Consider the following 27,938-nt stretch of genomic DNA (forward strand, 5'->3'; position numbering starts at 1 on the left):
GTTGTAATTTGAAACCATATAAATATTTTTGTTAGTTATAACAAAAAATTACTAATATATAGTAATCATTTAAGATATCAAAGTAAAAAAAACGATTTTAAAAGAATTATTAATTACTTTACAATTGCGGAAGAAAATTATGCAAGCATGAACTAAACACACACACTCAAATTATTGACCACTATTGCAGAATAGCTTGATTCAAATGAAAAGTTGTTATGATCAGGAAGGAGGAATGATCAGGGGTTATTTTTCAACAGGACTTTGACAATACTCCTGCTCAAATTACAAAGACAAGTAGTGGCTTGAGAACAAGTCCATCTTGATCGTGTTTTGGCCTGGTCGGAGTCCAGATTTAAACCCTAGTGAATATTAACTGCGAAGAAAAAAAAAACCTGATAGTCGGGAAGGCTATTCTGTGCTGGGTTACTTTATCTATCTGCTACAGTATTTGTGCAGTTTTTGCTAACTTCCTGTCCAGGGATTTGTGATTAAAATGGTTAAGACCGTTAAAAGACCAATAAACATTTTGCCATTTTTGGCTCGGTCAATTTTATTTTCATTTGACTATTGCCAATTGCAGTGAAAAACGATGTTCATAATATTTACACAACTTTATAAATACATTTGCCATGTATAATGGTTTTTAGAAGAATGGCGAAAGTGATTTTACCTAGTAATACAACATTCCAATCAACCAGTCAGATTTGAAGGGCAAGTTTACTGCAGTTTATGTCAGGTTCAGGCTTAATTCTACATCAGTGTTATTTACAATCATTTCCCTCTGATTTTAGGGTGAAGTTATGGGTAGGGTTAGATTTAGGGGTAGGACTCAATTTTCAGATGGGAATGTTGTTCCAGCAACGTATCTTGGCAACAGATTGGTAACAGTGACCAGAGAGGAATATACTTTTATTCAACTGAATTCAGATGTTGTAGCATTTTACCACTTGTCAAAGAACTGCATTTAACAAGATGTTACTAGGAACTATACTGATATGTATAGCAAAATATTATTTTCTGAATTTCAGAAAATGAATCCCTTCTAAAGTTAGATAAAGCTACACTTTTGTCTGGATGCAGCTACATGCTTCATCCACAGGGTGTCCTCCTGACAGCAGCGTTCAGAGCTTGAGTTTGCTCTCAGAAAAGTATAGTTTAATTTTGTAAAGTAGCACTAAAACGGCCTTTAAGTCAAGTTCTGTGTTATGGAACAACCACTGGCTGCAACAATCAAGTTATAACATGGAGCTAAATAGTTGAAAGGATTTCATGAAACACTGGAAAAACAATTCTTTTGGACAACAGTCTATGGCCATGTCATCCAATAATTTAACAAAGGTAAACTGTAGCATAATACATTTATTGACTCCTTCATTCCTCAGAACATTGTTATGTTAAAGCATTTACTGGACAAAGACATTGAAACATTGAGAAAATACATTTCTGTAAAGCTGTGTTGAAAAAAATATGCATTGTAAAAAGCGCTATATAAATAAACTTGACTTATGTTAATGCTGGTCCTCCAGTATACATTTCAAACACTCACATATTGATATTTACAAATAAAACGAATCTGTCATGACCGGTACACCAAACTCAAACTATTAAGAAAGGAAAAGCATTGGAAGTTTTCTTCATATTAGTTTATTTCATCCAAGATTTGACTATAATACATGTGCAGCTATGTCGTAATATAGTGTTTATCCTTTTAAAAGTTTCATTACGTGAAACAAATTTACATCAAGTAGTACTAATAAGAAAATACTGATAATTTCAGTACAAATCTATACCTTAAGATTTATCTGACAAGCTCATTATCAAAATGAGGAATTGACACATGAATGATAATGCTTAAAAGCCCGTCTCTAGGTCTCTCAAAGCAGGTGCTCATAGATATATGGTCTCCTTTAGAAATGCAAAGATATTCACAGTTTGGAAAATAGCAAGTTTTTCTTCATATTTATATTTCCCCTAAAAGTCTGAGCATTAAGTTCCATCAAAGATACAAGTGGAAAAAAATTAAAACACCATTTTTGTAGAGAGGATCTAAAATAAAAAACATGAGGTTTTATGTCAGCTAAAACAAAAAAACAAGTAAAAAAACAAAAAATACACAAGAGTCTATTTTAAAATAAATAAAACTTCTGTGGTTACAATCCCAAATCGTATGTAGTGGTTAATATGAAATTAATTAGGCTACCAGTTAACGACTGCATTCAATATGTCGTTTGTACCACAAGAATGAACGATCTAGATGAAGCGTGTATGATCACTGCTACAGTGCACTCCAAGCAGGTTTTGGTAATGTAAGTGCCATGAAAAGCTCTGTGTGATGATGGCTAGAGGAGCCGAGCAGTCATGACTCATGAGCATTGCTCACAGATGCCCATAGGATTCTCATCAGCAATTATAAAGAGAGAAAGGGGAGACAACGAAAGGCTACTTTGGCTAAATCTCCATCAGCAGGTCCTGCTGTAAGAGAATAGGCACATCCGTCTCTTGTCAGTCTATTCCAGTGCATCTGCTGACACAAACTCTGAGATCTTTAAAGTTCGTACTGAAGCTTACAGCAGTGACATCATGCATTTCATTATGATATGTATGCATAAGGACAAGAGGGGGAGACATGTACCAACAGTCATATGGACTTACATGAATGATTTGATTTTGAAAGTAAGAGCTTAATATTTGTTCATTTGTCCAGTCATTCATAAGAGGTAATTTTTTTAGTAATTAGAAAGATCATTTAAGTAGTAAGGCCCCACTCACTATTTTGAGATGACAAATATGATGATATTGTGCATTTTTGATGAACAGAGGGTTTTGTGGCTGAGATTTTCAGCCAGTTGAATGTACAAAAAAAACACAGCAATTACGTCTACATAGACCAAATCGTGCCTGTCCCATTGATAGTAATGCTGAAACTAACTCTGAAGGGTTTGGCTGGTATCCTGCTGACGCAAAAAAAAAAAAAAAAAAAAAATTAAAAAAATATAAGGTACGATATTGAATATTTTGACAGATCAATAATCACAAAAATCAAGGGTTGTTTTCACCATGATTAATTTGTAACGCTTAATTTTTAGAGGTAACACTTTAAAATAAGGTTCAACTTGTTAATACTAATGCATTCTGTATCATAAATCAAAAAACATTTATATAGCGAGATTAATATTAAATTATTCATAAATACTATTGTTTAACAACATAATGTTAACTTTATACGATTAGAAATGTAAAAAAAAGTACACAGAAATATTGTTAACTGTTACTTCATGATACCTAATGCATTAAATGTATTGTTTGCCCAAAAATTTGAATTTTGTCATCATTTACTCACCACCCCTTTGTTCCAAACCTGTAGGACTGATTGAATAGCTCTGAATACGTTTTGTTTTTTGTCCATACAATGAAAAGCAATGGGACAGACAGAAGAAAGAAAGTCATACAGGTTTGGAATGATGACAATGTTCATTTTTGGTTGAACCATCCCTTTAAATAATTTAAACAAACTGACCCTTATTGCAAAGCGTCACAGGACACTCTTCATTAATGAAACAGCTTAGAGTCCACTTCAGAGCGCTCCTTTGAAACATTACAGCTAATGAAGATCTATTCCAAAGGGTTATCAAGTAGAGATTGTGGGTAAAATAAACCACAGGTAGCAGATAGCAGGATGATAGCCCTTGTCATAAAGAAACATAATGTGGTACAAATAAAACATAGCACGATGAAAAATATGACATTAATCATTTGTCTTTTTTGGCTATGAAAAAAAAAAAACCTTTTAAGATAATAATAGACATCTGTATCTTAAGCGAGGCAGCAGACTACAACCGTACTGAAACGTCCGATCAAGTGAAAATACCTCCTAATCGTTCGCTCGAGTGCCACCAATGTTCAGAGAATAGGTGAGCTGGGTGTGTTAGTGTTGCAGACAGGAATGGATGAAGAGCATATTTCCGTTCCTTCTGAAGTTCTGTAGCGCAGACTCGGTTACCAAGGTAACGCACACAGGCTGGTTAAGCCCATTGTACTTTGTTCTCTGACATAATGCAAGAGCCGCGTGGCTTGAAAGGGAGTGGTTGTCAAAGTTAAAAAAAAAAAAAAGAAAGATTGTCATGATTCATACGCAGCAGAGTAATCGTTTCTCAGTCAAGTGACGGGCATCTTCATTCATTCAATCGCACTGACTCATGAAGTTCATTATTACTCAAGAAGCAGCTATTTTTGGTGCTGTGCCATTCTCCATGGGTTCAATGATGGGGACTACCTGGTCCCTGCGGTTATAGAGAAGTGCTGTAAGGTGCTGTGGTGACTGTCCTGCTCTTTTGGTCACCCAAGTATAAAGACATGCATTTTCAGTCCTATGGCACACAAGAGTGTGTATTGGCATGTGTGTGATTATATGCGGCCGGCGTGTATAAAGAGTAATTTATACACGCCTATTTGTACACTCTACAGTGTAATGACTGTGCCGTCCTCCTCTAGATTACGCCCCTCCAAACCCCTGTCGCGGGCATTTAGAGACCCTACGCTTGCGCTGGTCACCATGGTACCATTCGAGGGGCGGAGGTCGAGGTGAGGCTCATATCGGGGCAGAGCAGGCATGCTGGAACTCGCCATCGCCCGCGCCGCTGCCTGCGGAATGAGTTTAGGCCCTCCGTCCGCCTCGATCACCAGATCCTCCTCGTCCTCGCTCTCCTCGTCCGGCTCATAGTTCTGGATAATGTGGGACGGGGTCATAGCCATGGATCCAGGTGTCGAGTAACCGTAAACACTGGTGCTGCTGTCCGAAGATCGTCCTGAGCTGCCGGATGTGGCTCCGCCTCCACTGCTGCGTACCACGTTATTGCGCTGATTGGCTGGTTTGACGGTTATAATGAGGTTGTGGCTATTAGCAATCATCATGTCCGTTACTTGGTCCAAAGACTTTCCGCTCACCTCAATGCCGTTGACTTCGAGCACCTCATCATTGACGGCCAGGAGTCCTGTGCTCTCGGCCAGGCCCCCGGGGACCATGCGGGAGATGAAGATGCCCGGGACCTTTTCCAGGCCCTGGGGCGTAACACGAACGCTGGAACCGTCGCGGATGTAGAAGCCCAGTGGCTTCTCCTGACCATGTTTGTATAGACGGACACGTCGATGCGTCTCGGGGAGGATGTCCACGTCGATGATGGAGGACACTGGGCGGAAATCTTTGGGCAGGCTGATGATGATTGGAGGCTTCTTCTTGTTGGCGTCCGGGCGGAGGAGGACTGCTGCAAGCACCGCCGGGGTCTTCTTACGGGTCACAGTGTCCGTACCGAATGAAGAGTAATCTGCCTCCTCTGCACAAAAGGAGGAAAAGAGAGAAAAAGAATGTAAATATATGTCAGGCTTATGTTAGGCATTGCGATTTGAAGGAATACTTTGGGTTAAAAATAAGTTACGTTCGATTAGGAATGGATTACAATAGACAACTAGTCATTGAACAACAACCGCAAATGAAACAAAGGTCATTCAAATTACACTGTTATGATAGTTTGATTGTAAAGTAGCCTGACTGTGAGAGACTATAGTTTGATAAAATCCCTTTTCTCTTCATGACACATTGACATTACATTACAGCATAGCTCTTTCAGCACTATCCTGAATAATGTAGAAGCATTAGTTTCATGTGTGATTGAACGGAAGAGAGGCTCATGCAAATATCACATCCTTTTGATTTTCCCGGCAAAAACGTCCCGAGTCCTTCACCTAAAATTAGTCTACAGGCTTTCAAACCTAAAAAGTAGGGTAAGGTCTTGTTTAAGTTTTTTTTTTAACAAGCTGTTCACATATTGCCAATAAAAAAGTGATTAATGCGTATAATAATAATAATCATAATAAAAAACAAAACAAAAATGCATTGACACTTTTCAGTGGCTCAGTTAACAGTTCAATACCAGCGTATTGTTGTGCATGTAAACACACATTATCAGTGCAAGTTCATTATTTAACATGTTCAAATTATCATGTTTTTGTTTGTGTAGCACTTGTACTACTATTCCCACAGCTTTGTAAGCAGAGACCTGCAGGGGGATACCGTGGTAGAGAATGCCTGCTTGTTAGTTTGCCTCCGCCTCTCAGCTAATGTGTAATCTACTGTAAACCCAAGCCTCCTTTCAACCTCACTCTCTTTCTCTCTCAACTGCCCTTTATGAATTCCTCAGAGGCTTAATCACAGCCTGGACTTTCACCTGCAAGACATTCATACTCAAGATCAAAAAGGAGAACAGAGTAGGAAGAGCGAGAGGGTAGAATTGTACGTAGGTAAAAAGGATAAAAATGTCTGAGAGAGTTCAAAGCAGTACCAAGAAGTGTTTTTCTGAACTCCATTTACATGAACGAACAATGGTTAACCTGAGAGATGTAATTATTAACAAAAACAACCATGTAATGTGATTATTCCTAACATCTCAATTATGTTATTTACTGATCTTTTGTATCTAGGTAGGTCCGACAAGGTTTGTGACATAAAGCCATGCATTTTTATGGATTTTTTTAATGCCATAAACCTGAATTATACCTCTAAGATGAAAAGTATCTTCCTGTACGGTGTTTGTTTAACCAGCACCATGTTAGCAGCGATGAGGCTGTGTGATCTAGTAAGCGAATAGATTTCCCTTCATCCCAAATATAGTCAAAACATACAAGATTGATTGTTCAGTGAGAGAGAGTAAAGGTCTCCCTGCCAGTTCCCACAAGAAAACTACCTGGATCGTCCTTGCGTTTTGTTTCAACGTGAATTTGCAGACCTGCGTTGAAATCATTTGGCAACATGCCTTCAATACCTGCAGACAATAAAAAAATCTCTAACCTTACAGAGCTGAGATTTATTCACAAACACGCAGCATGCACACACAAGTCTCAGCAATGCAAGTTTGGCTGAAGCAGTCGAGCATGTATGGAGGTCTCTTTTCATCTCCTAGAGCGTTCTTCTCCACTCTTCCATATTAAAGCATAACAATGGCTTCATAGTCAGTGTTGAAGGGCAGCATGGGAAGTGCCTGAGGGCCACTCAAACAGACACAAACTAGCTTTTCTGTAAGCTCAGAGGTTCACAGGAGAAAAAGCGAGAGGATGCATATAGCGGTGATATATGGAAACTGCATCATGCTGACGGACACACACAACTTCATCTCACTTCCTGAACGCAACACACTTGATTGTGAAACCTGACGCTATCACTACAGAAAAACTAGTCGGGTCATAATGGCTCATCACAAATATGATAGAGATGATCATGTGTTTTAACCAAACATTGACACACAAGCATACAGGTCTTATTACATCCCATCATGCATTTGGGCTCTCTATCAGGGGATTCAATCAATTATCAACACGAACAAATAGTTAACATGAAAATTTGTTGTCACTAAACTTATTTACTAAAAAACTATATTTTTAGTGCAGAAAATTGGATTTTTTTAAAAGTAGTTTTCTTAAGAGACTTTTTAAGTAAAAAAGTGAAGAGATTTAAAATAAATGCTGTAGTTTTAAATTTTCCATTCAAAAAATGTATCACGGTTTCCACAAAATATTAAGCAGCACAACGGTTTTGAGCATAAAATCAGCATTTTACAATGATTTCTGGAGGATCATGTGACACTGGAGACTGGAGTAATGCAGCATTGCCAACACAGGAATAACTTACTTTATAAAATATATTATTACAATAGAAAAGAGTAATTTTACACTATTTTACTGTATACTTTTACTGCATTTTAGATAAAATAATTGCAGCCTTGGTGAGCCGCTCTTTCTCTTTCTCATCTTGGATTTCTCTGCAGTTGTGTGTAAATATGGCAGTGGAAATGTGACACTGGCTTTATCTGATACTGTGGTCACCATTGACCGTGGCAGTGAAAGCACCTTCCTCACTTCCTGTCAGAGGACAGCAGGATGCAGTCTGCCATGTCAACCAATGAGAGTAGTGTGTGTGTGTGTAAGAGCTTAGTGAAATGCAGCCCCACCTTTGCTATGATCAGTATCCCATTACGCAGGGTCTTGCAGTCCCAAGATCAGGTGACCGTTTGTGTATTCTTAACTGTTCTGCGTTCAAGCAATTGATTAAGATTCAATATTAAAATTAATACAAAATACTATTAATCTAAATAAACTAAATATAAAACACTAAAAGTAAATGCTACAAGTGAATTTGGGCATCGAAATTGCACATTATAAAAAAGGGACGAGCCTGTTCATTTTGAGATTTGCTCACGATAACATTTAACAAAGTTGTTAAATTATTTGTCTTTAAAGATTAACTTTAAGTGTATTAGATGATTGCAAAGATAAATTAAATGTAAAAATAGGGCAAATGAACATTTAATACCAGGTGTCTGCTGATACGGAAAAATAATTAACGATACAGTATCAATATATTGTTTATCACTTAAATAGTATAAAATACTTTTTCTAGGCCACTGATATGACACGCATCAGGAAATCATATTAAACATATCTACTTTTCATGTCTATAGGTGTAAGAACAAAGTACCTACACACTTTTTTCTTACACCTTTCTATTTGGTGCACCTTCCAAACATTACAAAGACAAAAAATATATATATAAGACAAGAACTCTGAACACTAAAATGTGCAACTTAGTGTGATATGCTCAGATGACACCAATTTGATTAGTGACTCTTGATAATTAAGTTTTCATTGTCAGTTCAGAAGTTCGCAGGCACGTTTGTGAGCAGCATCCCTCGAGGAGCGTGAAAACAATAGAGATGTCACACCGTGTCTCTGCTCACCGCAAACTGCGAGAGACTCATCCAATATTCAGCAGGCCTTATGAAGGCCGCGATGGCTCATGTTTCACTTTTGTGAATGTCTCATTCAGGGTTTTTTTTTTGCCTGTGCTACTTTCTGTTTACAGTCTCGCTCCACAAAGCTGCTTGGAGAGAATTGTGCACCCAGATTATTCAGACGAGCAGCCACTGACATTTCTGCTTCTTTAAGGTTAAATCCAGACGTCTCCCACATGAGGAGTGTGTGTGTACCATCCCGTTCCAGTCACGGCACGATAGAGGAGAGGGGAGAAGAGCGGGTGGAGAAAGGGCTATAATGAGTGCTTATTATTAGGAACGAGAACAAGAATGAAAGAGTGATGGTTGATGGGTAAAAAACTTTTGAATAGGGAAACTTTATGAGGCGATTATTATATTTTGGGCCCGCTGAGTGCATACTTCTGTGACACAGCTATACGATAAAGTTAGACCTCTTCTGATAACAGAGGTAGACAACAAAGGCTGAGAGCAATGAAACATGGGAAAAATCCCTTGAGAATAAGATACAGAGAGAACATGTAGAAAATAAGGCACACTGTGTATGAAACTTGCATGGGAATCATTACAGCTGTTTCCAATTTAGGCAAAAATTCAAGCCATTCAAATGGCTTATTATGTGTAAACAACCTTGAGCCGCCAACGCATCATCATCATCACCATGCATTGCCTGTGAACTGTACGGACAGCAGAACACCTGGTGTCAAGCATTATGTCTTCAAACTAAGATATTTAAGTCTCATACGCACAGAGCTGGGACAGTTGACTGTCACATCAAATTTAATCCATTTAGCAACTTACACTTAAAGGGATACTCCTCTTTTTTTGGAAATACTGTAGTCTCATTTTACCACTCCCCTAGAGTTAAACAGTTGAGTTGTACCGTTTTCGAATCCATTCAGCCGATTTTCTGATATTTAGAAGAATATCAGTAACCAGATAGTTTCTGGTCTCATTGACTTCCATGGATTTTTTTTTTTTTTTCTACTATGGAAGTCAATGAGACCAGAAACTATCTGGTTACTGATATTCTTCTAAATATCAGAAAATCTGCTGAATACATTCGAAAACGGTTAAACTCGACTGTTTAACTCTGGGGGAGTGGTAAAATGAGACTATTTCCAAAAAAAGTGGAGTATCCCTTTAAGGCAGGAAGAGAACATCTGATTGATGTATACAGCGGCCATAATAGTCTTTATGTGCTGTTAAGGATATATGGTAAGGTTATTCCATCTCATATGGTTCAATTGAGATTCTTAGACCTTAATTTTTCAATTATTGAACCACTTAATATGGAAAGACCTAAAACGTTTTATTTTATTTCTACATTTGAGGCAAGTCAATATTTTTTTCTGTAGTAATCAACACACCTTTGTCATATACAGTTCCTTTATAATGCTATGCTAGAGCTCTGTGAACACCTTTATGGACAAGGACACATTTGTAACAAAATTAAGATCACAGAGCAGCAATGTATGTTTAATAAGAGTGTGTGTGGGTAGAACGACTCCTTCATGTCATATAACTACTGATGCCTTAAATTTAATTCATGCTGACGCTGCTCACTCTTCTCTCTCCCACTCTTTTCCTTCAGTGAATCATCTTTATTCCTCTGACACATTTTCTATCTCTCAGGGAGTGACCGTGACTGCTTTTCTACTTCAGCTGGGCTAAGCTTGTTTCTGTAGGCCAGTGTTTGGTCCCACAGACCATCTAAAAGTTCATTATTGGCATTGATGGTTCCATGAAGAACCTTTTACATGCATGACATTGCACAAACGTATTTTCTGTTCACCGAGAAGTTCTTTGGGGAACCAAAAATGGCTATTCTACAGCATTGCTCCAAAAACCCTCATTTGGAAGCTTTATTGTTAAGAGTGTCCAGTCTATTCAGATCGTTCTGGTGCATACTGTACACAAACATTGCAAACTCCAATATGATTGGCTGGCTTAAAGCAATTTCTAGGAATCAGGGTGCTCAGGCTTTAATTAGTCTGCCTGGAAACAAATTTGTACTTAAGTACTTGAGTAAACTATGAGCAGAACCATTTACTGTATACCTTTTTGTTTTGGTTGTGCCTGAGAAATAAATTGGATAGAGATTTTGATCAGTCTAGACACATTTTTACTCTTTTTCCATGTAATAGAAGGTGGAATTGTGAAGCAGAGACTTCCTGCACTCAATAGCTGGGACACCCTGTCAGCAAGGACCTTTCTGATAATAACCTTGCCTTAGACGGTGAAGAATGTGAAGTGTACTGGTAAAGGTCACATGGTCAGAGTTCAGTTCGGAAGGTGTTTTGCCGCTCTGAGGTTAATCATACACAGAAGCATCATAAAACACTAATGTCATCAGCATTCAAAACTTGTGACAGAGGCAATAAAGAACAAATGATCCTACATCACAGTTATGTACTGCGAGAGATGCGAGAGTTTCAAGTTTCAGGTTCACTGTGTCCAGTTTGGCACAGGTATGGGTCAAATTGGTCCAAAACTGTTCATTCGATAAAAGACAAGTTTATCAATATTTGTTTTATTTTGGTACTGGTATTTGGTATTGGTATTTATTTATTTAGGTATTTTAGCAGCAGTGATTTAAGTGTATCTTTATTATCATCATTTTTAAAAGAACCACGACAAGTTGCATCTCAAAATTCAAAAGTTTAGAGCACTGTTGTTGTTGTTGTTGTTTGCTTTAAATAAATTATCTGTTTTAAAATTTAAAACGTCTTCAAAAAGTGTTTTAAAAACCTCCATTTGGTTGCGCTTCATCTAGCCATTTTTGAACAAGGGAACAGGCATAGACGAGTCGACGACACACCTCTGATCAGGGTCAAACCCCGTTTAGACTGAATAGTTGACGAGTCATTCAGTCGATTCATCCTTAAGGATGCACATCCCATAACGGTACCACTGAACGCTGTCCAAAAACGGTTTCTTGCTGAAATATTGCTAAGTTTAGACAACCTGCTACTTCATTACTTCAATTGGACAAGTAGTAGTTACACGAATTCAAGCATTCTCTACAAACACTTAAAAGTTTGGGGTCAGTGTTTTTTTCTTTACTTTTTTTATGAAATTAATACTTTTATTAGACTAAGATGCATTATATTCATCAAAAGTGACAAGAAAGATATTTATAATGTAATAAAAGACTTCTATTTCAAATAACTGCTTTTCTTTTGAACTTCGAGAATCCTGAAAAATCATAGTTTCCCAAAGACGGAGACAGATTCCCAAAATACTTTTAAATCAATAATATTTCCCAATATTACTGCTTTTACAGGGTTTTTTAATCAAATAAATGCAGCCTTAGAGAATATGAGACTTTCAGATACATTAAAAAAATCTTACTGATCCCAAGCTTTTGAATAGTAGCGTATATTAAAACAACCATCTACAGTATCGATACATACAATACCATGAGAAAAAGTACCAATATAAGATGCTACTCTTATGAAGCACAAGAACACAATTTGAACAAGAATTGAAAACAGATACTGTGTTCTGTACTGTGAATTACTTGCCCTTTTATCCAATAGAGGACTAACCAGAGACCAGGTTGCATAAACCGTTAAGACTAGCCTACTCATCACACCATTTTCTTTAAGACTGCTCATAACAGTCAGTTAAATATGTTAAATAATAGTTAAATAAATCATAAAAATGTTGATTTTAAAATAATATCATAATGATTATTAAGATAGATTGGTCTAATTTGTTATTAGAAAGTAAGACTGATTGCCCCTTGATTCAATGCTGGTTGGTTATAGTACTTAAGACACAGTCAACTCTTAACATAAGGGCTAAGGCTATGTTTATGCAACTGACCCCAGGTTTTACACTTTTTTTCCCAACAATAAGGTAATAGCAGAGTGTTTTCCCACTAATATCACCTCCTTACACTCCCACCTTTTCCTATCACCTCCTTCCTGATCTGGTCCCTCTCTACACCTCCATATGATCTTCATTCCTCACACCCATGTGCAGCGATCCTGTCCTGTCTAATCTAATCAGCAGAGGTGATCAGAGTCCGACCACATTCCACACAGTGTGACGCCTCCCCCAAATCCTGCAGCTAACTGCCCCTTCCCCCCAGAAGTGCAACCTCTTCCACCCCGCTCCGCTTCATTGACAACACCAGAGAGGCACTGGGCCGATCGCACTGGCCCTCTCTATCCAGGCATGATGACATAACAGTGTTCCAGTGCTTCTGTGTATCAGTCTGACATTCCTTGACCCTGGAATTCCTCCCTCTTATTAAAGCGGCTCCTCCTAAAACTGAAACGGCAATAAAAGCAGCAGACGAAAAAAGCTGACGACATGAATGGAAAAGTAAACAAATTAGTGGTTTCAGCAAAGAAGAGGAGTGGTAAAGCGAACGAGTGGGCAGATTCTTAAAACGCAAGTCACGGCACTCTCTAGAAACTATTCCGTTTGCTTTCCAGAACCACACCTCTCAGACAGGTGAGGCCAGCAGGGAGGATCCCAAAGACATGCTAAGAAAACTATGAAAGGAATGGAAATAATGTGTAATGAATGACACAATGAAATGAATCACAGGGCTATTATTAGAAACAGATGAAAGTTTTAATTTTAGTGAACAAAAGACAGATTAAAGCTAATACTATTAACCAACTCATATTAATCTCAGCGGAAATACTCTACTACGAGCTAAGATTTTGTAGTTTGGTTTAAATGTGTGGATGCTCAAATTGAAGCTTTGTTCAAAACCTAGCGAGCTGTCAGCTGCCACCAAGCCGGCTTTCTTCTAAGGCAACACCTGGAATGGAACCTCAAGTGACAGATTTAGAGCGCTATGCAGAGGCAGCAAGTCCACATGCTCCGCAAAAATAATCATCCTTGAGTAAAGAGCTCAGGAGACTCGACTTTTTAATCTTTGCATGTTGCTAACAGGGTGCAACAATGCAATTTTAGGCCCCGTCCACACTACTGCGTTTTTTTCGTTAAAAAAAACGGAGACCTTTTGCCACGTTTGCACCTCCCGTCCAGACTAAAACGGGAAAAACGAAGAACTGAGAAGTTTAGAAATGCTGCAGCTCCGTTTTCCGTTTTGAATCTCCAGAGGGCGTTTTTAGTGTGGACGAGACAAAGCGGTGGAGTTTAGAAACGCCGACACAGAGGCTGACGCTCGGCTCTATGATTGGGTGTTATCAGTCATGACGTGTCCGTCCCTGATTCGGCAACCACTGTTTGCACCGGCACGCGCATGCCCAGTGTTGGTGAATGGTCACGTGATCTGCGTTTTCAGTCGTTTTAATGTGGATGGAGATCATTTCTAATACGCAGATAAAACGGTGGTGTGGACGGAGATCGTATTCGTTTTAATTCTCCATTTTTAAACGGCAAATGCCAAAGGAAGGTGGTGTAGGTGTGGAGATTGAGCAGGATATGTTTTTGATACTTATGCAATGCATATGTTGAAAACCCCTTTTCTGTCCAGCTGGCTGCTAAGCAACACTATATAAAATGTGATTTTTCCAGAAAAATACCTGTTGATTGGTTAACTGTAAATTGTAAATGGACTGCATTGTATGTGAAAGTGACATGTGAAGGCCAAGTATGGTAACTAGTATGGTGAGTAAATTTATTTTTATATTTTGGCAATTGAAGTAGATCTACAAGTAGACCAACCAATGTGCCTTGCACTATATCCAATTAAGTTTATTATTATTATTATTATTATGTAAAACAATACGCCATCCCATAATACTTTTTTTTTTTTACTACATTAACAATTTACTTTCTATTATATAAACATGATCTTAATATGCATATGAATATATCACATTGGGTAAAATAGTTGTAATTAGATTAAGCTTTTTGTCTTTCTGTATTAAATTAACTATTGAGAAAAGAGGTTGCTGCAACAATGCTGCCCAAAAATAGGTATTTTAGAGGGCTGCATAACACTGAAGGAACATTTCATATCAGGAGCATTCCTATAATACCTCCTCAGACAGTGTTTTATTTCCTGAAATCAGTTGGTAACAACATAGAGCCCAGAATATATAGAGCAAAGAAGACACAGTATTATGACATAGCAGCTGAGCAGGATGTCTGATCAGGAAATAAATGATGCAAATAGACACACAGGTGGCAACACCCCTTAAGCCAGCAAACGTGTATCCACAACAGACAGACAATGCCGTAACCACCATAGACACTGAGGGTGGAGGGACGTCCCACTCAGTATACAGACAGAGATTCGCCATTTTCAGTGGTTGATTCTTAAATGATTCAATTTGGTCCAGTCCCACACAATCCTGATCCCTCAATATCTATGACAGCATGCAATCACCACTCAAGAATCTCTTGTCATTAAACCCAATCAGCTTGGGCTCTTCACTGCTGCCATGGCAGCAGGTAAACAAGCATGGGATTGGTGTATTGTAGTCATCCTGATGTTGTCTGAAAAAGCATGCATGTCTGTGTTGGGACGGGACACATATAGAAACAAATATTTGGAGTGTTTAGATGTACATTTACACCCTACAAAACATCCTCATTAAAGATCCAGTAAGCTGAGCCCACTTAAATATGCAAAACAGGCTACGACAGAACAAAACCCAGAATTCCAAACACAATCCACAGACGAGGCGCACCGCTCAAGAATGCTCCAGTCCCCCCCATCCCCCACGTGAAGTCCACCAACAACGAAGGCTATCTTAACCCAGATCACTGAATGTGTGCCATTTAACGAAGGCAAGACGCTGCACAAAAGATTTCTGTTAGTTTGACAGTCTTACTGTGCACCTTGATATGATTTCAAACACAGACCCTGTGTGCTGGCTCACTACAAAGTGCAAAAAAACACTCTGATGTGGTCAATTTTTTTTAGTCTTTATTTCTCGAGTCATAACGTGTGCTTTTTCTGGGCAAGTCGGAGTGAACTGCAGCACTCATAGAGTCTCATGAACGAGCTTGTCACGTAGCTGTGCACAGAATACCAACGGTCAAGTTTAGGGTTTTAAGCCAATCAAAATCTACCTAACTTAAAGAGGTAAAGCATTTAAAGCAGCAATTATTGCCTGTTGGTATGAGCACTAAACATAACTATGGTTAGTCATTGTCATTGGTTTACCATTTCCACATAAAATATCACATTTGGAATAATGTCTGTGTACCCACTTCATACACACGCATGGACTCAAAGAACTAAAACATGAGACAAGATAGGACTCCCTATGCAAACTGGGCGGGTCCTCATGTGCTTCTGTGACACATATTCTGCCATAGCAACAGGTCATAGCATGAATCTAGCGTCTGTAATTGAAACGCAGGCCACACAGTGTTACACAGTGACCCCTCTAATCTCCACCTGACAAAGTGGCTTATCATCTACAGGTCATATGGCACACAGACACAGCTTAGAGTGGGACACCCCACAGCCTGGGGCCACAACACACCAAAACCACACAACAACTGTGACCTGTGTTACTTTAACTTTATATTGTTCCTTTCAAATAAGCATAGAAGTCTGAAGACTTTTAACCCAAATTAAGAAACACTTCTTGGCTACATTAGTTTAAGAAAAACAAATAGGTCAAAAGGAAGACTATGCAATATAATAAGCCTTGCAAAATGTCTTAAATATTATAATCACTGAACAGTAAATAACTTCAATAATAAGCAATGATAAACATTTGGGAAAGATAAACAATGAATATTAAAATTCAGCTGTGTTGACAAAGAGAATTTATCTGGATGGAATGAGACTTAACCCAGCTAGCAACCAAGTTACCACACAGATGTACTCGCTTCCCTTAGAACAACATAACCTGTCACATTATAATCTGATATAACTGATATATAAACAAAAGTACCAATTCTGGTCTGACAGCTTCCTGAAGCACAGCTACTGCCTCCACATATATTATCAGTTGAAACACATTTGTGCATACTATTCAGCTACACATAAATCATACAGGTGGACAAATGAACTACAACTGTGAGTGTTATGACCATAAGGGATCTAAAGGAAATTATAAATTCTCATCATACAGATTAATCAACAAATGAACTACAACTTTGAGTGTTAAAGTTTGACCAATAACTCACTTAAAAAAAAAAAAAAAAACCCTCACCTTTCCGCTGCAAGAAGAGACGTAGCAGGGGCGCAGCCACGGACATCGCTTTATGGTAGTTGTCATCGTTGTTGATTGGCAGCAGGTCCCCGTGCACATCGGCGTAACCCACAAGCAGGTCGACGTTCGGGATCCGATGCACATGCTGCAGCAAGCCATAGAACTCATCAAAGCGTCCCGGCTTGGACCGGTCCAAAGAGAACCGCCTGAATTCTGCTCCAAACTAACAACATTGAAAAGACATCAGTACGTGTACACAAATGACATAGTAAAACAACAAAGTACAACAACAAACATTTCACAAAGTTTTCATTGTGAAACTTCCAAGACCTCTGAAATATGACTTGAGTGACAGTGTAAAATTCCACTAATAAATATTGCTAAATAAACTTCTGCTTATTATTTTTGCTTCCTCTTTAAAACTTGAAAGCTCCAGTTGCCATTCATTGTAATTGATAAATATAGCTATAATCGATAAATGTCTGATATAAAAAAAATGTAAACTACTTTGTTTAGAAAAGAAAATGAAAACACACTGAAAACTATTACTTCTGCAGCACTCTTAACAGGCGATATCTCTTTAAAGGACAACTCCGGCGCAAAATGAACCTTTGGTCTACACATTGCTACCTAGTCAACCGTTATCTGAGATTTGTTTTCATGATTGCCGAATGTAAATAGTTTTATCTCTAAAAACAGTTTAGCCTATAACGCTAGTTCAATGCTAGTATATAGGGCATAGAGTAATGACAAATAAAAATCGCTTGTTATTACCACTAACAAGGCTCAAAATAGCCCCACAGTAAAACGACAGCATAACAAGGGTCCCTACATTCAAACCGAAGCGTTGAGAACTTTGTCAGTGTCCATACAGTTTAATAAGAAGATATTTTATACACACAGTAAATTTCGCGAATACAGGAAGAAGCCATCTTTGAAAAATAGTCTCTACCAGTCGATCTACGAACGCCGATCCAAGTGCGCTGAACTGTGCAGAATCTCATATGATCCGTTGTTTCCAGAAGAAACACAAACACAAACCGTTTACTTGTCTTCAATATGTACACGTAGCCTACTATTCGCGCTCACCTTATCACCTTATTCACATCTCACCAGCGCACTTGGATCGGCGTTCGTAGATCGACTGGTAGAGACTATTTTTCCAAGATGGCTTCTTCCTGAATTCGCGAAATTTACTGTGTGTATAAAACATCTGCTTATTAAACTGTATGGACACTGACAAAGTTCTCAATGCTTCGGTTTGAATGTAGGGACACTTGTTATGCTATCGTGTTACTGTGGGGCTATTTTGAGCCTTTTCAGTGGTAATAACAAGCGATTTTTATTTGTCATTACTCTATGCCCTATATACTAGCATTATACTAGCGTTATAGGCTAAACTGTTTTTAGAGATAAACTATTTACATTCGGCAATCATGAAAACAAATCTCAGATAACGGTTGACTAGGTAACAATGTGTAATTAGACCAAAGGTTCATTTTGCGCCGGAGTTGTCCTTTAAATTAGTTTTAGGCGATGATCGAAATTTTAAAATAGGCAGAGACCATTAATAATCCAAAACCTAGAAATTAAACTATTGCTATTATCAGCCAAGAAACGATATGGTGCCAACATCAACAGAAAAAAAGCTACAAGTACTATTTAAAGGGATAGTTCACCCAAAAATTTAAATTCGGTCAGTATTTACTCGCCCTCATGTTGTTCCAACCCCGCAACACCTTCGTTCATCTTCGGAACACAAATTAAGATATTTTTGATGAAATCTGAGAGCTGGATCACTCCTCCATACTAGTCCATAGGCTTCTTCATGGAATGAAACTTGCCAGCCCCGAAAAGTTATTAAAGACATATTAAAATAGTCCAAGTGACTACAGTGGCTCAATCTTAAGTTTATCAAGCAACGAGAATACGTTTTGTGCGCAAACCCCCCCAAAAAATAACGACTTTATTTCAACTATTCATGTGTGTGTGACGTACAACAACAGAAGCTTTCGCTATTATACTAGTGAACTGACTCGAGGCCCACAGAAAAGGACATGAATAGTTGAAATAAAGTTGTTATTTTGGGGTTTTTTGCACACAAAAAGTATTTTCGTCGTTTGATAAACTTAAGATTGAGCCACTGTAGTCACTTGGACTATTTTAATGAAATCTTTAATACATTTTCGGGGCTGACAAGTTTCAATCCCTCAAGAAGCCTATGGACTAGTATGGAGGAGTGATCCAGCTCTCAGATTTCATCAAAAATATCTTAATTTGTGTTCCGAAGATGAACAAAGGTCTTACGGGGTTGGAACAACATGAGGGTGAGTAAATACTGACAGAATTTTCATTTTTGGGTGAACTATCCATTTAAATGCCTCCCTTTTTCCTTTTAAATTACTTTTTCCTTTTAAAAAAAGAGATTCTTCATTTTTGGTTGAGCAACTATCCTATCCCTTTAAGGGAAAGAAAGCATTAGATTTTAGTATAGAGAACTAAATATAGAACAGCAACCAAACAGCAATCAAAAAATTACTCTTTTAATTAAATCAATTAAAAAAATTAATTATTTATAAACAAGGAAAATCATGGGCAAAAAATCTGAGGCAAAAATTAAATTATTAAAATAAAACTCGTTAAATTCTTTCACTATTAATAAGTTATGAAATGGTTTGGTAGGACTAATTAAAAACATAATGTGAGAGTGGAAGGACTGAGACTTAATCAGCTGCAACGTCATCACTAGCCAAGCATGGCTTGTACATTATAAAGTAGCCCTGTAAATCTTTGTGTTGGTGGAGTGAATATGACCAGACTCCTGTTTACAGTGTGATCCATAATGATTAACACAAGAAACACATGAACATTTACTAAACAGGACATACATTCCTCTGGTGGTGATTGTGAACAACTATCCCAACCAACAATAACATGGACATAAACAAGAAAAAGCAATGAATGAGACTGGACTTTCTACCTAGAAAAATTTCCAGAATCCTGTAGCCTAACTATATGTAATGTTATTAGTTTTGAGAGACAAAAAACAATATTTGGTTTGTACATCAGACTACAGCGGTATGAAGATAAAAATATCTTCTGTATTGTTGTTCAAGCCTGTATAATGTCTGTCAACCTGCTCTCACATCTCAGTTGACATATAGGCTTACTGTGTGAGATAAATAACAGTTTATTTATCACGTGCAGTTTGGTATTTGATTTAACTTTTTTTTTCTTGAGAACAGTCAATATTTAATTTCCTCAAATATGATCTTGTCATGTGGATGTGAAGTTGGACATCAACCAAAAGACAAAGGGAAAACAAGTTTAGAAGCAAGAAAGACTTTTGATAAACTGATACATTATACAAGCCATTTTAGCACTTATTCCTTAAAACAATCTTCTACTAGCACTTTTAAAAATGAACTGCACTTAATCCGAAAGGAACTAGAATCAGTAAGTCTTTGCTAATAGTCTCTATTCTATTGTTACTGGTAAAAAAATTACGAGTTTTTCCACTGAATTCTATGGAGATCTGTGGTTCAGAAGGCCTATTTATTTCCAACTTATTCTGGTTTTAATAGGAAATAAACATAAGTTAGATTTTCTTTTGTTACTGGTAGCTATTCTAATAATAGTAGTACTAGTATCTATTCCAGTTTATCTAGTATTATTTGAATAGACACACATACCTGTTTATTAGTCATTAGCATGGATTCCAGTTGGCACTAGCAACATTTTAAATAGAACTACTAATCATTATTGCATAATGAGACATTCATTATTAACATCATTAAAACAAAAAAGCAATATATATATATATATATATATATATATATATACTTGTGTCTCATACTGGCCAAGTTCATAGCCTCTAGTAAAACTGTAACGGGGTCAAGCAAGAACTAGCTACTACACAGCCTGACATGAGCACTTGTTATCTAAACCACAGATCCCAATTGATTTCAATAGTAACAGCATTTTTTAGCAAAAACGAATAGTTCGTCACTATTGGGATTTTGACTAGAAGCAGAGTGAAGTGTAATAAATAATACTAAGTTTGAAAAAAAATTGATGCTAACAAATATTTAATTAGGCCTACATATCCGTACTTGAAATAAGTAACAGGAACATATAATAGATAACGTTAGTTTAAATGAATAAACTATTAAACGGCTTGGTTGGCATAGACTGGGAGATACTTTGGCTAAACTGACGGGTCAATCACGCACAGGTTACTTTGTGTAACATTTATAAAACAAATAATATAAAAACTTTGAGGCATTATATTTATAATATAATAAACATCTGACAAGAGAGCACCTGTAACACTAAAAAACACAAAAATTCTCCCCAAACAACTAACGTTAACGTTACGGACATATAATTTCCTTAGGCTCCTAAAGCAACGGTCGATTGAACTCACAAGGTTGGCAAAACTTACCAGGACAGTGAAATTCTGTCTTAACACCCAAATGTAGTGTTAAGTCTATTCCTAACACAAAGACGTGTCATTCTTTGATTAAACACTAATTAGCAAGTAACGTAATTGGCCCGCTGGCTACGCACCTTGCTCTTCACCTCCACGGCGTTCAGAGTTCGGTTGCTCGGCACTCGGTGGTTTTTGTTCATCTTTCGCAAACTGGACCCCGCCGCAGAAACACTCTTGCCCTCCCGCGGGCTGCGCTCATCCGCCTTGAGCTCGGTCCGTCCAAAACGGCTTTTCTCGGCTTAATCCAGATAAATGCGCGTCTCTCGCGACAGCTCCGTGTCTTTGCTTGTGTTGTTATCAGAATCGAGTAGCAACGGCGACGCCTGTCAACTGAACGTGCTCCGAAACTCTGCCTCTACCTCTACCCCAACCCTGCCTCTCTCACATGCACGCGCACACACACAAGCTCTGCCACGGTGTGGACGGCATGACCGTGACGCTGCGTGTGCACCCAGGAAACAGCTCAGCGTGAAGACACGATATCAAGCGCGCCCCCTCTAGTCACAACAGCAATTCCTTTCTTTTTCTTTCTTTCTTTCTTTCTTTTTTTCTTTCTTTCTTTCTTTCTTTCTTTCTTTCTTTCTTTCAAAAATACAGTCACAATGTTTCAGGCATGCAAGGAGGTATTTTTGCACCTGAATTTATAGAATTGTTAGTCTACATGATAAGTAGCCTAACTAATTACATTACAGAAAAAAGGAGTAATCCCTTACTTTACTTTTTCAAGGAAAAAAAAAATCACACCCAACATTGGTTACTAGTACTATAATGAGACTTTTCGAGGAGCACGGCTCTTCATCAGATCAAAATGCCACTAATAAACACACATGTACACCTGTTCATATCAATAATAAAAAAATGTCACATGACAGAATCATGCTTAAATAAAAAAGGATAAAAATTAAGTTATGTAAGAGGGTTATGCACAAAACTGTTTATAAAGACATTTTAAACAAAATGTAATCCAGGGACACTTACTGTTTTTCACCATAAAATATGGACTTGAATATAAACAAACAAAAAAGCTAAAGCTTTAAAATAAAAAAATAAAAAATGAATAAAGATTTTGCACATTACCGGTAATCATTGCACATGGTAGACCATTTTGCAAGATGTAAACAACACTGGTCCAGAAGCACTTCCTGTTTCAGTTTTTTTAACACCACATAAAAGCTGGGATAAAATACAACCAACAGAACATATAAAACTGAACCAAAAAGTTAAACAAACATCTTTAAGATGTTTTCTTTACATGTGAAATAAAGAAAACAGTTACAAACTGAAACAGGAAGTGTTTCTGGACCAGTGTTGTTTACATCTTGCAAAATGGTCTTAGTCTATTTTTTTATTGAGAGTATCTTAAGTTATTTTATAAGGGCATATTTTTACCAGCACAGGTTAATGCAAACTTTTGCATGCAGTAACTTGTATCTTTTGCCCCAAATAACGACATCTGGGTCTGGCTTCACAGACAGGGCTTAGATTAAGCCAGGATTAGGCCTTAGTTATTTAAGTAGCTTTTTAAAACATGTCTTAGGAAAAAAATCAATTACTTGTGTGCATCTTGACACAAAACAATGAGACTTCAAGTTCCTTTCTATTAAAACCGCTCGAACATGTATTTTCCCATTAGTCTGGGACTAGCTTTGTCCATGCGACCGTGTAAACAAGACAAACTCAAAAGTACAAGTGTAAAGTAAGACGTTCATTCCATCCCGCACCTGTAGATGGCGATTGAAGACTTTCATTGTGAGATATTTGCTGTGCGAAGAAGAGAGTCTGACAGCAACAACCATCACTAAAGTAGGTACACTAATGTTTCGTAATAACTAAAGAGTTAACTAATGTGTCATTATAAACGTGTTCTGTTTTAAATACTCATGCATGCCTGAAGCTATTGATGCGCTAGGTTTAAAATAACCTACGTGCAATAGACTTTGCCTCACAGTGCTAACAGGTCTCCTGATAGCATTCCCTGTAACGTTAGTCTGCAGTTATTTATTCCATCAAATAATAATTGTTATTTTAGGTCTTTTAGAACTCTTCGTCATGACAACATTCCAAGTGCCTGATCATTTCCCCGCTGAGACATCATGGATCTCCGCGTCTCCCGCTGGTCTGTGGGAGGTGCGCCGAAGGTGGCTTAGAGAAAGACAACGAGGGGACAGTACGCCTATGATGGGGTCACTATGTAAGGTCAAGGTGGGGCGAAAGACTGTTACAGGGGAAAACACACTGCATACTGCTTCTCAAGAGCAAGAATCAACAGCTAGCGTTGATTCTAGCGAGCAAGCCTCCTCATATCCCCGCTCGCAGGACTCTATACTGCAGGTCCAACTCGATGAGTGGTTCGTGTTGCGCATGGGCGAAGGACAGTGTGACATCACCGAGGGCTGCCTGGAAGGGATGAGGGCTGGAGAGATGTGTGAGGTATCACTTATACTAAAACACAATTTTAACAATATTTTTATTGTAAAATGACGTTGTTAAAGATTATTACTGTCTTTTTTTCGCAGAGATTGGTAGGTCTATTAGGCTAGTATATTAATATAGTATAGTATATTTAATTTATAAAGCACATTTACACACAGTGCAAGACTGACCAAAGTGCTGTACAACGAATAAATAAAAAGAAAAGAAAAACACAGAAACAATAGTCAAGCATATAAAAATATGAAAATAAAAAAAAAGAAAATCTTCAATTTCAGGGCGTACAACACAGAAATACAAAGAACAAACAGGAGTGCCAGGTTAAGGATCCAGGAAGGCCATAGAATAAAAATGGGTTTTTAACCTGGTTTTGAATATAGCAATGGAGGTGGCAGATCTAATATCCCGAGGGAGCTGGTTCCACAACTGTGGAGCAGAAACTGCAAACGCTCTGTCACCCATCAGTTTGAGCCCGGCATAAGCAGAAGCCCTTGATTTGAGGGTCTGAGGGACCTTTGAACTGAATATGGCTGTACAAGTTCAGTGATGTATGTTGGGGCAAGCCCATTAAGTGCCTTAAAAACAAACTGTAAAACTTTAAACTGAATCCTAAAAAGAACTGGGAGCCAATGCAAGGAAGCCAGAATGGGGGTGATGTGCTCACGCCTCCTGGTGCCAGTTAAAAGACGTGCTGCTGCGTTTTGTACCAACTGCAAACGTCTAAGTGATGATTGCGGGAGGCCAAAGTAGAGGGAATTACAATAATCCAGCTGTGATGTAATAAAGGCATGGATAACTTTCTCAAGATCGTCACAAGATAGGAATGACTTCAGGCGGGCAATCATTCTTAGCTGGTAAAAACTATTCTTGACAACAGAACTAATCTGAGTTCTGAGTCAAGAATGACACCCAAGTTTCTGGCATGAGGCGAGTTAAATCTGTTTACTTTAGCTATCTTTGTTGTATTATGTGTCAATGGTGACTTTGCATGCCTGTAATTTATTCATCAGACATTCCTCTTTAAATATAATAAGTATCAGCTGTGTGCAAAGTGAATCACATTTGGTTTTGACCATTGAAAATGGGTCCCCATATCTATAGGATTGAACCACATAGGGCCTTGAAAATTAAGTTTCAAAGAGAAAAGTTTGTTAAAAACGACAATCTAAAAGGATATTAAGATACTTCAATGCTTATTGAGTTATAGTCATGCAAACTTAGGGCAAAAGACAAAAGGTATTTTTGAACAGTGACCATTGGCATATAATGCAACAAATGTTGCTAAAGTAAACAGATTAAACTCTTAAATCTCTGCGTAAAAATAAAATAATGATGCTGCCATCTTCCTAATGTCATTTTTACCCCCTCTATAAAATAGTGGATTACTCTGTCAATTTACATTCATGACATTTAATATTTTAGCTTTTATCTCTATTTATGTTTATCTTTCTACGGAAAAAATACTAACAAAGTTTCCAAAATTTATTTGATTTGACATGGAATGACCCGCATTCAGAAAAGCGTCTATAGTTAGCAATGCCCAACTACCTATGATCCAATAAACTTTCGAGGATGAAATAAAGTCCTGCTCTATTTTTTTTTTTCATTCCAGCAGCCGTTTCACTCAGATATAAGTACTAAGTAGGGATGCACCATCATGATTTTTCATGGCCGATTCTGATTCCCAATTTTTTAGATGGTCCTCTCTGCAGAACATGAAATCCTGGAGAGGAGTTGGATCCAGATCCAACTCCTCCCACCTTACATATTCCTAATCCTACCCATCTCCGCCCCTTACGATTTCGTGTACTGCAATGAGGTGCTACTGGATTTTTTACAAGCAAATAGGCTTATTCTGAGACCGGTTGCTGATTTTCTTTCTTGCTTTATTTGTAGTTTATTTGGCCAAACTGTATCCTTTTGTAATTAGAGGCAACCACTGCATTATAATCACGGTCCAAACAAAGATGCTGCACACAGGTAGCATGAACAGTTGTTTTTGACTTAAATTAGATTGTGTAATTTTAAGATTTAAAGAAAAAAAAAAGAGTGGTCTGACTTTAGATTTCTGAAATGGTGCTACATAAAAAATACCTACAAAATACCTTCTGAATGAAAATGCAAATTCCCTCTCTGACAGTTTCAGTGGGGTAGTGTAAAGTAGTATAAACTACTTTAATACGCATTTATACAGAGGTAGTGAAAAAGAAACTTTTCTGAAGACAGTCAGTTCCCTTCAGAGATACGTTCATATGAACTCCACACCCAATTCAAAATATTTTAAGCATCGCATTCGCAAACAATGAGCTTGCTGTGCCTGGTACAGTTTTTTCTCTGCTGACGTGTCTGTCCTCTTTCTGTCCGTTTTCAGCATTTTCTGTCTCTGGCCTGTATTTACAGATTTCACAGTTCACAGATTTCATAATATTTCCAGACAAATGACATTTTGGGAAATTATTGCAATGCAGTTTGTGTGCAAGCCCAGAACACACATCGGCCAAAATAAAACAAAACCGAGTCTTCGAGTGTAACCATCCAGTTCCGATCGATGGCTGGTCGACCTGTGCATCTCTAGATACAGTATACATCACAATAGTGAAGCAAAGACTATTGCAACTTCCGTTTCATGTCAGCTATTATATATTATGTTTATAATAAGAAAATGTGATGTTCGCATCTATAAACATTTTTTTTTTATTGCAGTTCACAATAAGTGCCTGGAATACAAAGAACTCCAACGCAACATGCGGTGATGCTAACGGTACCCAGATTGAAAATACAACAGGGCAAGGATTGTCACAGCAGGCCGACTGCTTTACTCTTCAGCTTCATTCTTTAACCCCTGGCCAGGAGTCTTGGCAGATGACACCTGGAGAGAAGTGGGATTGGGTGCTGTCTCACAAGCAGAGGGGTGGTCAGCGGTTTGGGAAGGGAGATATCTGGGGTGCGGCAGACTGCTATTGCAGAGCTGTAAAGCTGGCAATAACATTAAACGGCCAGACAAGAGGAAACCCAGTAGACGAGACGTCTAAAGACGGTGTGGATGGAGATGATGATGCAGCTTTGACACCATGCTATGATAAAGAAAACGAGCTGGCAGAAAGTGCTGATGATTCCTCCATTCCAACTGAGGAGGAGTACAAAAATGTAAAAGCAGAGCTTCACTGCAATCTCTCTTTATGCCAACTTAAGTTAGGTCAGCTTGTTAAATCCAGAGACAGCAGTACCAAGGCCACTGAGCTGAACCCAAAGAGCACTAAAGCCTGGTACAGGCTTGGGCAAGCTTGCATGCAGCTGGGCGAACTGGAGGAATCCCGCATGGCCTTTGGAAAGATTCTGGAACTCCAACCGGATTCTGCATCAGCTCGCACTGCTCTGAAACAAGTGAACTCCCAATTAAAAGACCTAAACAGTAAACTTGGTCAAAGGCTGAGCAAGATGTTCAACTAGGAAATAACTGAAAGTTAGCAAATACAGAAAACAGAATTATAAAAATTATATTGTGATACTGATTACTGTAAAGTGCCCATAAGTTATGTTTTTGGTCCTTCCGTGCAGCTCAATTTCAGTTTTTAAAACTTCTTTACTGTATGGGTAGTATATACTGTCTTAAATGTTCAATTTTGTAATTTGTTAATGTTGAAATCTACATAAACTTGAAAGTCAAGAAGCTACTTAAGACATTTACTGAATGTAGTTAAATTTTTTTTTGTTTATTTTTGTAAAATTAGAATATACTGCTTTGATGTTTTTTTCTGAACAAATGTTTGTTTTTTATTCTGGATTTATAACTGCTGTAGAAAATGATAAAATGCCAAGTATAACTCATTCTTACCTAAAATGACATTAAACAATGTGATTTATTAAAAAAAACTGTTTTTATTGCAAATAGTTGTTTTTATTAACAAACATAAGGCATTACCCATTTCAAACAAAATGTCATTAAAATATTTAAGAGAATATATAATGCAATCATTGCATCTTTTGTTTTTAGTCATTTTAAGATTTGCAGAATAATTTCAAATTATATTATAATACAAAAATTAGGCTATACTCTATGATTTCATTTTTCTTATGAATATAACATTT

The 27,938-nt window shown here is 37.7% G+C and overlaps 2 protein-coding genes across 3 annotated transcripts; one reads left to right on the plus strand and one right to left on the minus strand.

The window, feature by feature from the left end:
- Window positions 1-1,344: 1,344 nt before the first annotated feature.
- On the minus strand, window positions 1,345-21,855 carry pard6b (par-6 partitioning defective 6 homolog beta (C. elegans)). Its single transcript, XM_039652857.2, has 3 exons — window positions 21,497-21,855; window positions 16,928-17,150; window positions 1,345-5,333 (listed from the first exon to the last, which is right to left on the minus strand). Exons 1-3 carry the CDS (start codon window positions 21,557-21,559, stop codon window positions 4,462-4,464), a joined length of 1,158 nt encoding a protein of 385 aa, XP_039508791.1. The 5' UTR covers window positions 21,560-21,855; the 3' UTR covers window positions 1,345-4,461.
- A 1,280-nt stretch (window positions 21,856-23,135) lies between these two features.
- fkbpl (FKBP prolyl isomerase like) lies at window positions 23,136-27,730 on the plus strand. 2 transcript variants are annotated; one of them, XM_039651387.2, is made up of 3 exons: window positions 23,136-23,222; window positions 23,449-23,849; window positions 26,553-27,730. In XM_039651387.2, exons 2-3 carry the CDS (start codon window positions 23,469-23,471, stop codon window positions 27,297-27,299), a joined length of 1,128 nt encoding a protein of 375 aa, XP_039507321.2. In that variant the 5' UTR covers window positions 23,136-23,222; window positions 23,449-23,468; the 3' UTR covers window positions 27,300-27,730. The 2 variants fall into 2 exon arrangements, with proteins under 2 accessions (XP_039507321.2, XP_088980594.1); XM_089124468.1 differs by having other exon boundaries at window positions 23,186-23,226.
- Window positions 27,731-27,938: the final 208 nt, after the last annotated feature.

The sequence above is a fragment of the Pimephales promelas genome, chromosome 20 (genome assembly GCF_988280905.1).
Source record: "Pimephales promelas chromosome 20, fPimPro1.hap1.1, whole genome shotgun sequence".
NCBI classification, from domain to species: Eukaryota; Metazoa; Chordata; class Actinopteri; order Cypriniformes; family Leuciscidae; genus Pimephales; species Pimephales promelas.

Bases quoted from the DNA above. Each gene is read 5' to 3' on its own strand.
- pard6b (XM_039652857.2), bottom strand. From the start codon at position 21,559: ATGAACAAAAACCACCGAGTGCCGAGCAACCGAACTCTGAACGCCGTG. The intron at 17,151-21,496 runs GTGCGTAGCCAG...CAATGTTGTTAG, and splicing joins CCGTGGAGGTGAAGAGCAAG to TTTGGAGCAGAATTCAGGCG. The intron at 5,334-16,927 runs GTGAGGGTTTTT...CCTTTTGTGCAG, and splicing joins TCTCTTCTTGCAGCGGAAAG to AGGAGGCAGATTACTCTTCA.
- fkbpl (XM_039651387.2), top strand. From the start codon at position 23,469: ATGACAACATTCCAAGTGCCTGATCATTTCCCCGCTGAGACATCATGG. The intron at 23,850-26,552 runs GTATCACTTATA...TTTTTATTGCAG, and splicing joins GGGCTGGAGAGATGTGTGAG to TTCACAATAAGTGCCTGGAA.